We start from the raw sequence: 13,277 nt of genomic DNA on the forward strand, positions 1-13,277 counted from the left end.
TGACTTTCTGTCAGATCACAATGATTCTGGGCTGTTACATTTTCTGTGAATTAACAAACAATTTATGACATTTTTCTGTTATCACGACCTCAAAGCTCTCAAACACAACACAAATGTCCACTTCTGAGCGACTGTAATCATGACCGGAGAGCAAATTGTAATAAAATAAAGAGCTGGCTTTAACAGTATCTCATATACAGTATATAGGTCTGAACAATTGCTGACAAGCAGAATTCTTTCCTTTACTCAGTTTCAACCACAAAAGCAAACTGAATACCATAGTAAAATGCCATGTACATGTTAATGTGAGGACAACGTTCTTTTCTTGTGTTCACTTGTCATTCACAGCTAGATGAGTCCTCTGTTGAGCCCTTACTCTGGAAACTAGCAAGCATTAATTCAATTTTGTTTATAGTGCCGAAATCATAACAAAAGTTATCTCAGGACACTTTACAGAGTAGGCATAGACCCAGCAATTCCCCCATAGAGTACGGTGGCAACAAAAACCTTCCCTATAACAAGCAGGAACGTCAGACAGACCCAGCTCTGTGGAGGACGGACATCTGTCTAATCCGGTTGGGGAGGAAGAGAAGGAGAGACAAAGACAGGGAGACAGATACACTTCCAGAGATGCAAGCAGCCAAAAAGTAACAGTAACTATAATAATATCTATAGTAATGTGAATATGACTCATATGTCATGGCAGTTAATAAAGCAGAATAGTAGAAACAAGCACATCTAAGGTGATAGAATATGAAAATGAGTTAAAGCATCATCAAATATACAAAGTTAATCTGAACAGGTGTTAATGATAATGTAAATTGATTGCCGTGGTAAGGCTATAAATGAAATATATAAACTTAGCTTTTTGCAGTTACATTACTTTAAATGTAATGATAAAGGCTTCAAGAGTCTGAACACTTTTGGTTTAGGTACCTTGAAAGTGCTTGAATTTTTCTATTAAAAAGCTGCACAAAACCTGGTCAGATATGGGCTATATGGGTTAAGTCAAATGTAATCACTGCAAGAAGAATGACCACAGAACCGGTCTCAAACTCTGAAAAATGTGTTTTATTATGTTTATACAGCATATTGTTATAAGTATACATTTTTTTGTTTAATTCACAAAATCTTTATAACATATCCCTTCTGCTTTTTAAGTGAAATAAGTGGCTAGCCACAATATGACCTTTTACCGTCTCAGAGAAGTGGCGCTGTTTTATGATGACTGTCTCCCGTGGATTATTTACTGGAGTCGGGTAGGGTATAGTCATGACTTTATACTCTGGTGGTCTTTTAATGGGGTATCACATACAAATAAAATAAAGAGACAAACGCAGGCACGGAAACAACTTGAGCCTTTGGGCAAACAGTTGTCACACTGTTGAAGCAGGATTCAAACTGCGTGCGAGTGAGCGCGGTCCACCCTGCAGCAGTTTGCTCTGTCAATCCTCTGAACTGTTTTCGTTTAGAGCGAAATAAGACAATGCAATCGAGTGCATTGCTTTTATCTTCTGCTTGTCTGCTCATTTATGTGTCAGCCGTGTCATTTTAAGAGAAGGATCCAAAGCGCAGACTCTTCACTCACGCTGACACACGTCACAGGCAACAAAGCATTCGAAACTGAAAAGACGCGTAGGCGCAAAACCGAAGACGAGCTGTCAGGAGAGGGAGTTGAGAACAGTTCAACTCTAGCTCTGCATTTATTTTCTGTTTTCCAAAATACACTGATAAATGTGTACGGATAGAAAATGAGCAGAATAGAAGATATTGTCGAAGTCAATCATGTTCATTTCACCATGTTCTCGCCGAATACAGTTGCCTGTAACTTCACAGCTTTTTACTCTGCTACCGCTGTCGTCCGAGCCCCGTCACCCATAGATGCACCATGATAAAAATGATATAGCACCACCATTCAAGAAAAGTACAAGCCCTGTTGAACTCCTAAGCTCAGGGGCTCCTGTGATCTGCATACAATTTTGATAAAATTCAACAAAGTAAGACACTGGGACAAAAGACGACAGCGGAAGGACTGACATAAGGACAATGAAATGTTGATTGTGATGAACACAGTATTTCCGTGATGGCCAAGATTAAACTAACCCCGTTCTTCACTTTGGGATCCACAATCCAAGTATATCCTGTCCCATCCCGGTGCTAATATCTACTCTCTCCTAACACTCCTTCTCGAACATCCTCTCCTACCTTGGAGCAGAAATGATTAGAATAAAAAGCTCAACACTGCCTAGCCAGGGAGTCGTGCTTCATCAGTGCAAGGGAGCCTTGGCACTGCTGCAGGCTGTGACGTCTGTGAGCCCAAAACCTCCGGTGTCTCTTAAAATAACAGAGATATGTTTGAAGAGATCAGGGATTGTTCTTTTTTTTTTTAGCTGCATCTGTGGCTGACTTAGAGAGAATAAGGATACCAACTCTAAAAGGCGTTTTCTGTTATTCCACAAAACGTGCTGATTAGGTCATCAACCTGCCCTTACCAAACAGCCAAGTTGTGTGCACACCAGCAGACATTACAAAAAAAAAGGGGGAAAACTTCCAAAGGAAAAAAAAAGAAAGATAAAACTTAAACACTAACAGCATCAATCCAGCCAAACAACAAAGATATATTACAAATTATGTTAGCAATAACTTATTTCACATCATGCAATAAAAAAAAAAAAGTAAAATCAAGGACAAGAAACACAAATATAAGATTGATTTCCCCTCCCTCCTTTTCTTCAAATGTGTTGGCAAGCGAGTTAATGTCCATTCTGGTTTGGTTGTTCTCTGGATGTATTTTTTTTTTCCTTTTTTCAGGGTGGCACTTGAGTTCTTCCGATATAGTTGCTTTTTTTCTCTCTCGATGAGGTAAAAATGAAAGACTGAAGTACTGGGATGATGAAGAGGGGGTGGTGGTGGAGAGAAGGAGAGCAGAGAGCGAGAGGAGCTCAGACATCCACCCAGCTCTGCTCCACGATGGCCGTCACCCTCTTCTCGTACTCCCTCTTGTTTTCCTGATAGAGCTGCGCGGCCTGACTGTTGGCCGGGCTGTTGGGGTTTGGCTCATCCAGCAACGACTGAGGAAGAAAGGTCAAAAGGGATGAAAAAAAACCCACATGTCCTCCGTCTTATCAACACTGAATAAACAGGACAGATTCTCTGAAGGGGGTGGACAATTGAAGAATGTGAACAGCACAGTGTATGCGGACATATCGCTTTATGTAGTGGTGGGTAATAGGAGGATATACTGTCCATGTTGTATATTTATTTCTATACCTTTTCTATTGCAATGCCGAAAAACTAGCAGCTGGACTGGATTTGGATGTTGCTTTACATTCTGATACTTGCGGTTATGTTGATTTTGCATTAAATCAAATATTTAATTTAGACAGGAGTATACAAAAATATGCTTTAGCACGGGGTATTTCATATAGACTATTTATTTATTGAATTATCAGGGGAAAAGATTTTGGCCATATCGCTAAGCCCCAGCTTTATGTAGACACTTTTCAACGATATTATTTCACATTTATTATGATCTCTCACTCAACTTGTTTCCTTCCCTTGGGTACCAAACATAAACATTTGATTTGCTCATTTAATATCCACTGAAATAAGATAAGTAAATATACAAATGCAAGTATCATCCACCAACCATTTATTCTACAACTCTACAGTGAACTATTAGAAAATACTTTGATACTTTGTTCACAAGTATTTCAGTTGCTTAAAATAACATCCATGTATTTCAGTCAGGTCCATGCATTCATAGATGGCATGAACTGAAAGCAAGTGCAGTGGAAATTACTAAAAAAGGTAATTGTGACAGATGCCAAATGGCTTAATGCTCATTGCAAACGCGCTTTTTGTAAAGGCAGTAAAACCGACCTGGATGGAGGTGAGTATGGACGACACATCGTATGTGGGGCTCCAGCGGTTCTGAAGGATGTCTAAACATATACTGCCATCTGCGTAAACTGGTAAACAAGAGAGGCAACATGTTCAAGCAAATCCATGGTTTGAATCAGTGAATGTGTGAGTGCGTTAGGGTAGCTGCACTGCTTACCATTTGGGTGAAACATTCTGGAGACAAACCGAACCGTTGGAGGCTTGTTTGGGTACTCCTCTGAAAACTCTATCAGCAGCTTAAACGTTCCTGCAGAGAGACATGTGGGGAGAGGACGAGGAGAGACAGAGAGAGAGAGAGAGAGGGAGAGCGTGTGAGAGGGGCACACACAAGTCATTTTGTGAGGAAAACACAGATTTAAAGGATCGAGGAGGTCAGAAAAAGCGGGAGAAACAATTACGTTACTAAAAATACAGCCGTCTCGACTGGAAAGGAAAGCTAATCCTTCACTGATGCAGAGATGTCGGCTCTGCAGGCTAAAAAGGAGAATAATGAAGGGAGAAGGCTAAAGAGAGAAAACAATAAACCCTGAGTCAGCGCTTGTCTTGCTTGACTTAAGACATAATTACAGGCTAAAAAGTGTGTGTATGTGCATAAGCGCGTGCGTGTCTCTTCAACTTTATGTTAAGGTTGCACGATACCACAATTTCAAACTTTGGAACAATAAAGTACAAAAAAATGATACCTCCTTTGATACCACATCCAAAAGAAAGTAAGAGTAATTGGCACACAAAATAGGATTCTTTAAAAATAAACTTCCTGCACACAGTTATGGTAGAGAGTAAGTCACTGAACACATGCCAATAAGGTCTCTTTACCGTTTGTTGTTTGTTTACATAACTCGAGGAAGGCAAAAATGTTGCTTCGGTGACTTCAGGGAAGCGGGAGGATTTAACAGGTCTGTTGTTTCTCTGTCATCTCTGAATCTGGTGTCTCAAAAAGTGCAGCCGCAGGTTTCTGGTAAGCTAATGTTAGCTGCATACTAGTAAGTTATGCTATGTCAGGGGTGGGCAATTCCGTTCCTGGAGAGCCACTGTCCTGCATGTTTTAAGTTTCTCCCTACCCTAACACACCTGAGTCTAACAACAATCAAACTGTGACAAGCATCAGCTGCTTGATAATGAGCAAATCATTAAAATCAGGTGTGTTAGAGCAGAGAGAAACCTAAAACATGCAGGACAGTGGCTCTCCAGGACCGGAATCGCCTACCCCTGTGCTATGTTATCTTTCCTTTAAAATAGCTTCAGTACTTTCAATACCATCAAATGTATACTTAACGGAGATTGTATCGATTTAAATGTGGTGTCAAAAATGTATCCAAGTATTGATACTTTTGACAACTTAACAAACACAGTGGATTTTCTTTTGCCATTCTTTCATTTAGTCAGCCTTGAAAATCTGATTTTAGATCTGCTTTTTTTTAAATCCAACTTATCCCTAGCCCCCATGACACTTTCGGTGATGAGGGGCGAGCCAGAGTTTTCCATGGTGCGCTAGTCCTCTTTCATAGAGCGACTGGGAAACACAGCATATGGGAACACCACCTGTTACACCTCAAACAGGATAATGTCAGATGCCTTTTACTACTGGGATGGGAGGACGACCTGCGTCAGATAACGTACACTAGCATATTTAGCTCCTTTATTGGCTCTGTTACTACAGAACATAGACTATAAATGGCGGTCGGCCCGCCTGCGGTGAGGGGATGTGGGCAGAGGTAAAATGTATTTTAGCCACCTAAAAAAATGTTTAAAAGGTGTTTGCTGTATTTAGAATATTATCACCACTTCACCTTACTGTCAACAGCCCTGTTTGAGTCTACACAGGGGAAATTGTAGCTGTGAGATAGATCGATCTCGTCCAAGTCACCAGACTCTATTGACAAAAACCTGGGACTTGACCGTGCAGAACAGGGGAGTTGCTGGTCTACTGCTGACGCAACCGTGACCGCGATATTTTAAAAACAAACAATCTAACTCGTTGAGGCAGTGGTAGACCAGCAACTTCTGTGTTCTGCGAGGTAAAATATGGACTAAATAATGCACCTGCACAATAAAAATAGCGCAGGAGGAGGTTAAATCAAATCCAGAGCTTTGGATAAACACACTCTCACTGAGCCTGCACTTTATAGACAATATGAATCAAAATGGAGAACTTACCATCTTCAAACGGTGTTCCCACAGGCCTGCGGAAGGCAAAGAGATAAGAGAAATACAATTATTTCTAAATTCCACAAATCACCAATGCTACCAATAAGGCCTTGGCTTGTAGAAAAACATAAGCATTACCATCTATCCTTCATGGACTTGATCTGCACAGACACCTTTATTTACTCAGCTCTTCACATTCACAGTCTGTGTAAAGACGCCAGCTGTTTCACATTTCTGGCAGCTTCCCCTATGACTTTGTATTGGGTGAGGAACTATTAGTCCTCTGAGTTCTATTTTAAACCCAAGTTGCTCTAGTTTGTTGTTGCACCATGTTGACTTTTCAATTACTTTCTTGTATTGCATGTGATAAGCCTGCACTCTTGATGTTTTTTTCCTTTTCTTCAACATTTGAATTTCATACTACACAAGTAGGTTTCTTTTTGCTTTTTCAGGAGTCGTTCTGCTTTAAATTCTAATTCAAAGTGTGTACCCAGAAATATCACAACTCTTTAGAAAGACACAGTGAGTGTTCAATGGAAGAACAGGCTGGAGTTGAGGGCTCAAAGGAGAAAGGAAAGAACTATTGATAAAGACCAACCCAAAACTGTGGGTCTACATGCCGATTTTCCAGATTGTTAAGTGCCACAACCAGAACTATTCTGTTTTTCAAAGTAGAAGAATGAGAATGAAAAGGGGGTGGCTGGGTTGGGGGAATGTGTGCATCACAATCACAGCGGCACAGTAAAGACAGCAGGGTGGAGTGGGATTTAGAGCATGACTCACCCAAAAATAACTGCGTTCCAAAGCATGATGTTGTTCTCTGATGGTGCTCCACTCACACCGGTGGGAGGATCTTCTTGAAGTCTGGGTAAGACAGAGAAGATAGGGAAAAAAATCAGGCAGGAAGACGGACATGGAGAAAGAGACGTTGTAAGACAAAGACAGAGAAAGTGAAGAGGGACAGCCAGCCAAACAGAGACAATAAAAGACACAAACAAAAGGAAAGGCAGGAAAAGAGAAGGAAAAAGGGAGACAGAAAATTGTAATGTAGTGATGAGAGCGAAAAGTGTCAAACAGAAAAAACAAAAGACAGAATAAAATGAGGATCGAAAGAGAAGGAAAAACAACAGACAGTGGAGAAAGAAGAGCAACAGAGCGTGAAGATTTTAATTGCCACCTTGACTGCAGGATAATTATCAGTCAATACACAAACTGCTGTGTCAACATGACTTCAGAAGACAGACAGGCTTGCAAGATCAACTGCCCACCCTTCTGTCACATGTCAGTTGACATAAGCTGTATCATTAATGCTCATCTGAAGAACTACTGTACCATGGCCCGAGCATCAAAGCCCCAAGAGCTTTAACAACCGTGTTGACCTTCATCCGGAATGACCGTTGGCTATAATTGTCATGATCTGGCTATCTGGATATGCCACAGGCACAAATACAAACCCTGAGAGAAAAGAGAGGCATCCTGGTGTTTTAATATCAATGAATGTTTGTTTTGTTACCCGCCATCACTGACATTAAACACTGATGGCCAGACTGGAGCCCCGTTCATGAAAGCTCTGGCATCTGTGTTTTTTTCCCCAGGAAAAACAATCTGGTGCAGAGGAGATTATGCGTTTTAACATTTGCAGCTGCAGCAACAGCAGCAGCAGTAACGCCTGTGTGTTTGGAATAAACAGAGGCACTGGGTAGTTATCAGGACAGAGAGAGGAATAATGCCACCTAGAGATACTCAAACTCCAATAATGTGAAATCCAAAGGAACAACGATGAAACGTTTGGCTGATTGATATGCAGAAAATAAGTCAAAGACTGTTTATAGCTGATTTATGCTAATATGATGCTAACATGTCGGTTTCACTAATTCAGGGCTGCAACCAAGAATTATTTATACTATTGTTGATTTATTTGCTGATTATGTTTGTCAACTAATCTGTTAAATACTAACTCTAATTATCTGTCAGAAAAAGGTGAAAACTAGGTGAATTCTTAAAAATAGTTGTATGAGGAGTCCAAAACCCAGTGGTATAAAACCTAAAACAGACAAAAGCAGAGAATCACATCTGAGAACCGGCAACATTTGGGCCTTTTCGCATAAAAAGGCCAGTAACAGTCAATCGATGTTCAAAATAGTTGGTGATACATTTTCTGACTCATACTTGCTACAGTTTAAAATGTACTGAAAAGCTGACACTGAAAATAGACAATTTTGACGAGGGTATTTGCCTTTATTTGTTTGCCATTTTACAGCCCAAGTGATTCATCAGATAACCAAAAGCTTCAGCTGCAAAAATAAAACTACCCAGAGCCGTGTGACTGACAAGTGATCTCTGTGGAGTGCACTACTCAAACGAAGACCTCACAGCAACAACTGCATAGCAACAAAGACGGCAACAAATCAACACACACAGATGTCACAGGTCAACATTATAAATTATGTTTCCTTTAGATTTGTTCAACTATTGATCTGAAGGCTATAAAACAATCCTGCAAAACAAATAAAGGCAGTGCATTGAAATGAGCCCGAGTACTTAAAATACATAGACTACAATTTACTTTGTCAGCTAATGATAATCAGCGTCCACTATGCCTACACTATTGTGTCACATCAAAGGCCTGGCTTCAGACTGCCAATGCATGTAGGCCGGGTCCGGAATCACCACAGATGATTCAGGCCTCTCACTCCTGGTATAAAAGCTGGTTTAATAAGAGCTTACAGCTATAAAACAAGGTAGGCTGATTTGTGTGTCTGTGTGTGAATGTAGATCCGTGTCTAAGTCCCAAGCTGCAGACAGACCCACTGCAATTAACCTCATTTACTGTAATCTGCCTGAGCTCTCCGCTGGTGGAGGGCTGCTCCACTCCACTCCACTACTAGACGGTTAGTTCATGTTACTTGGAAACTGGGGATTACCGACCAATCTGCAGACGGCAGATTAAAGGAAGTAGCCAACGATCTTGAGCCAATATATTTTTATTTTTTCTCAATCTGTGCAGAAAAAGGGCTGGGTGATAATTCAAAATAATAATACATCGTCTTTTGATGATTGTTGTTGTGATTCAATCATATATCAAGATCTTGTGATGCACAATTACGTCATCTAAATCTATAATAACCATATACAATCTCAAAATTTTCAGAAAAGCTGATGTGTTTATATACTGTATATATTTTGTGTATTTCTTCAGAAAATGAGGAAATACTCAGTATTTTTCATTTGTTACGTATCAAATGAACACAAATGAGTATACAAATATAGGCTTAAACATGTGTTTATTTAATATTAGACTATTTATTTAATTACCAGAAAACCCCCTTTATTGTGACATCTATTGTTATTGAGACTTTATATTGGATAGAAGATTTTGGCTAGCCCTAGTGTGGGATAATGTAGATTGCGGGGCACTGTGCGATGGTTTATTTTGATGAAGAGATGAAAAAATTAGTTGATTTCTTTTTAACCTTTATTTTAACAGGAAAAAGACTCATTGAGATTAAAAATGTTATTTACAAGAGCGTCCTGGATTGTACCAGTGAAATGATTGATTCATTGGGCGGCAACTTATTAACAAAATTCTGTTTTTATATCCTTCTAAACAACATTCAAAATAAGCACCCAACTGACACCAAATGTGAGTAAAAAGCTATGTTTGGTGAATAAAATTAATAATGTCAGTGGATGTACGATTAAAAGTAGTGGATTTTCATTTAAGGTGGAAAACAGTCATAATTCTCTGTTTCTAGCTCTTTAAATGTATTACTTTCTGGTTTCTCTGCTCCTCTATGACAGTAAACTGAATATATTTGTCTTAACAGAACAACTCATTGATTAATTAAGAAAATAAACAAGAGATATATTGATAATGAAAATAAATGTCAGTTGCAGCTCAACTTCACAGATACGGGGGTGGGAAGAGATCAGAAATACAATGAGCTGCAGTGTTTTTAATGACATTGTGTCTTATGCAGTTTTATGACCGGGTGAAAAATATTTTGGGCTGTACATTTTTTCAGTTTAGCAGCCATTGGCAGGTAGACAAAAAGTTCATTTTGGATTGTAGTTTTAAACTGAATATCATTCAGAACAAGGCATTTGAGGACATCACCAAGACAAATAGCCTCCATCGTGATTATCGAGTATCGAAAGATGCCTTTCGCCATTCAATACCAAATTTTACACATAAGGAGAAAATCTAATGAGCGTCAGTGAGCCAAAAAGCATGCAGCATGCATGTACAAATGTCTAATAAGGCTGGTGATTGGCTGTCTAATAATACAAGCCGTAGAGGCCTTCAGGAAAAACTCTACACACAGAGACGGGGCTCACCTTTGTGTGTTTGTGTGTGTGTGTGTGTGTGTGTGTGTGTATGTGTGTGTTTATGTTGTATTTTAAGAAGTTTGACTACAGTGTGTGTTGACTAAGTGTAAAGGAGATATAAACTTAAAAGAAAGACTTGTAATGTTGTCATTCATTTTTGTTGAAATGGATTTTATAAAAATCGGAAAAAAGTATTGTTCGGGAACCAGAATCTAAGTCAAGGCATCGGTGTTGAACATTTCTGAACGATAACCAGCTCTAATAGTTGCAGCCCTGGTAGAATCTCTTTCCAAAACAGTATAGTCAAGGAAACCCTCAATATCATGCAATTAATTCTCTAACTGGCATACAGACACTATTGGTCTGTAAGGAACTTGTCTGTTATACAACAATGACGTCTAGTTCAGTGATAAACATCTGGGGTTGCAGAAGAACAAACTAAAAGCAGATAAAACATGCTAAAATCCCTAAACAATGCTGAATCCTCATTAAAATACAGCTTTACTGAATATAATCTGCAGAAATTCTGATGTTTTTAAACAAAAAAAAAGTGCTTTAACACAAAAGTGTAATTTCCCATGCAAGGTGCTGAGCCAAAAGCATAACACCACAGTGTTGCTCAAACAATTACAACGCTCAATTTCTAGACACACAGTGTGCAATTCATCTGACTTGCAGATCAAACAAGGGATGTTAGGCAATATCACACAAGGCTGAGTTCAATCAGTCAACCTTGGCATGGATGATGATCCAGGAACGCGCTATTGTGTTTTCCTTTGCCTGTGTTACAGTTTGCCACCTGGGGGACTGGTAAAGCAGCGTAGAGTTACAGGGACACCGTATCCGCTGCTTCAAAGGCTGTTCTTAGAAGAACAGCTTAGGATCTTTTTTCCACTGCAGGATGCCATATGGAGCAAAGGCAGCAGATTGGGGATGGCAGGTTTTACAAACAGACCCATGCCAGCTGTTTTTCTCCCCAGGACACACAAAAACATTCTAGTCGTCACAGTACAAGTCAGATAATATAATCACTTTCACTTTAAGGATAGTGGGATTGTCTAAATATGCCAAGAGTGATTTTTTTTATAGAAATCCCTTGAATTCACCTTCATAAATCAGTAATAACACATTGAGCACTCCAGTCACAGTACACAGATCATACAGATGTATAGTTTCACGTGTGGAGCTGAAAAGTAAATTAATCGATTGTCAGACAAAGTAATCTGTAACTATTTTGATAATCGGTTCATCATTTCAGTCATTTTTCAAGCAAAAATGCCAAACATTCCTCAGTCGAAAGTATTTGTTTTTCTTTGCCTTGTGATAACAAACCTCAATATCACGGTTTGGGTGGTCTGTCAGACCAAACAAATGGCAATTTGACCACAGCTTGGGCTTTATGAAATTGTAATGTAGATGAGCTCCCACTGAGCACACACGGTTGTACAACACCTGTAAGCCACGTTGCTGCCAGAGGCTCCTTAGACCATAATGCTGACTGGCTTGTTTTTTTAGCCAGACTTTCTGAAGCAGCAGCATTTAAACCCACGTCTTGCAGGCTGTGCAGGGGGAATTAGGCTAAATCGGTTCACATTTAGCTTCTCATCAGGGTCAGTTAAGGCGAGAAGACAAATGGTTTAAGCCACCTCAGGAAACCTCAGCTACCCAATGTTGCACCTACATTAACAGACACAAACACAGCCAGGAAACATGCACAGACTTAACGTTAGTCCCTGGGTAGAAAACACTGCATAAAACCAACGTGTCTTCATCCGATATCGTCAAATAGAATTGAAAATACACACGTATTTCTTCTGTCAATCCTATAGATGTCGTGTGCGGAGACAAAACGTGTAAACAAACGAATTAATTTCACTCCAGTCAAGCTTTAAATATGGTATTCTCTGCTAACGCTAAGCTAATTGAGCTAGCTTCAGACTAGCTTCATCGGCTAACGCTGCTAGCTACATACACACAAACAGAAGGGACGACTGCCAAATCGTTGCGGTACCTTTTAAAATCTCTCATAAGCCGTCTCCTGGCCGGGGTCGACATTATTCAAAATGTATATTTTTAAAAAAGGACCATAAACCGAATAGTGTCCGAAACCAAAATCCGGTGTTTCTTCCGCTTGTAGCCCTTTTCTTCTTCTTCTCCCAAAACAACTGGCTAAGCTTAGCTGTTTCTGGTGACGTCAGTTGCTTACAGACAGAGCTGGTCGCCAGAGGCACCGCCCCCTTTTGACGTCACCAACCACGTCGATGTCAGGACAATTTGATCAAGGATTGTGAATTTACTCATGATCTGAGGAGATTCGTAGATTTATAGTTGCCTGTATTTTCCCAGACCTTGTCTTAAACTATAAAAAATATAGTAATAAATATAAAAAATGTTTTATTTGGTTGTTATGAACACAGTTGTAAAAATGAGGATGCTTTTTTCCTAATAATTTGATTTTACTGTTAGCTAAATTTCACATTCACAAATGTAAATTCACAAGCAAAAAAACAAACTTCACTGTGTTTATGAAAGACATGGAACAGTGTATTTCAACAATTCCCCCCTAACAGAACTACCGAGATACAGCAGAAAAAAGACAAACCTGAAACTCCCATCAGGCATTGTGAGATATATTTTATCAATAAATTGCATTTTTCTCACCAGTAATATTAAAATGTCCTAACGCGACACATACGGCTTGTTGACAAAACTATATGAGATTGGAAGCCCATGTCTACTTTAATCACTAAAAGACGTTCCTGTGCTGATTGACAGCAATGCAAATATTCATCTTAACCATCTTAGCAGTGCAAAAAAACACAAGTGTGTTAGTAGTCATACAAAACGTAAATAAAAATTCTAAAATATACTTATTAACAGTAATTACCTTCCTATGA

General features: G+C 39.4%; 1 protein-coding gene across 1 annotated transcript; it reads right to left on the reverse strand.

Moving 5' to 3' along the window:
* Positions 1-1,136: 1,136 nt before the first annotated feature.
* On the reverse strand, positions 1,137-12,559 carry ube2b (ubiquitin-conjugating enzyme E2B (RAD6 homolog)). The gene is made up of 6 exons (XM_083927615.1): positions 12,392-12,559; positions 6,835-6,915; positions 6,061-6,086; positions 4,061-4,150; positions 3,883-3,971; positions 1,137-3,071 (listed from the first exon to the last, which is right to left on the reverse strand). Exons 1-6 carry the CDS (start codon positions 12,433-12,435, stop codon positions 2,943-2,945), a joined length of 459 nt encoding a protein of 152 aa, XP_083783741.1. The 5' UTR covers positions 12,436-12,559; the 3' UTR covers positions 1,137-2,942.
* Between the last annotated feature and the right edge of the window lie 718 nt (positions 12,560-13,277).

Source organism: Echiichthys vipera (genome assembly GCF_963691815.1).
Source record: "Echiichthys vipera genome assembly, chromosome: 14".
Lineage (NCBI taxonomy): Eukaryota > Metazoa > Chordata > Actinopteri > Perciformes > Trachinidae > Echiichthys > Echiichthys vipera.

Bases quoted from the DNA above. Each gene is read 5' to 3' on its own strand.
- ube2b (XM_083927615.1), bottom strand. From the start codon at position 12,435: ATGTCGACCCCGGCCAGGAGACGGCTTATGAGAGATTTTAAAAG. The intron at 6,916-12,391 runs GTACCGCAACGA...TGTCTTACCCAG, and splicing joins CTTATGAGAGATTTTAAAAG to ACTTCAAGAAGATCCTCCCA. The intron at 3,972-4,060 runs GTAAGCAGTGCA...CTTGTTTACCAG, and splicing joins CAGAATGTTTCACCCAAATG to TTTACGCAGATGGCAGTATA.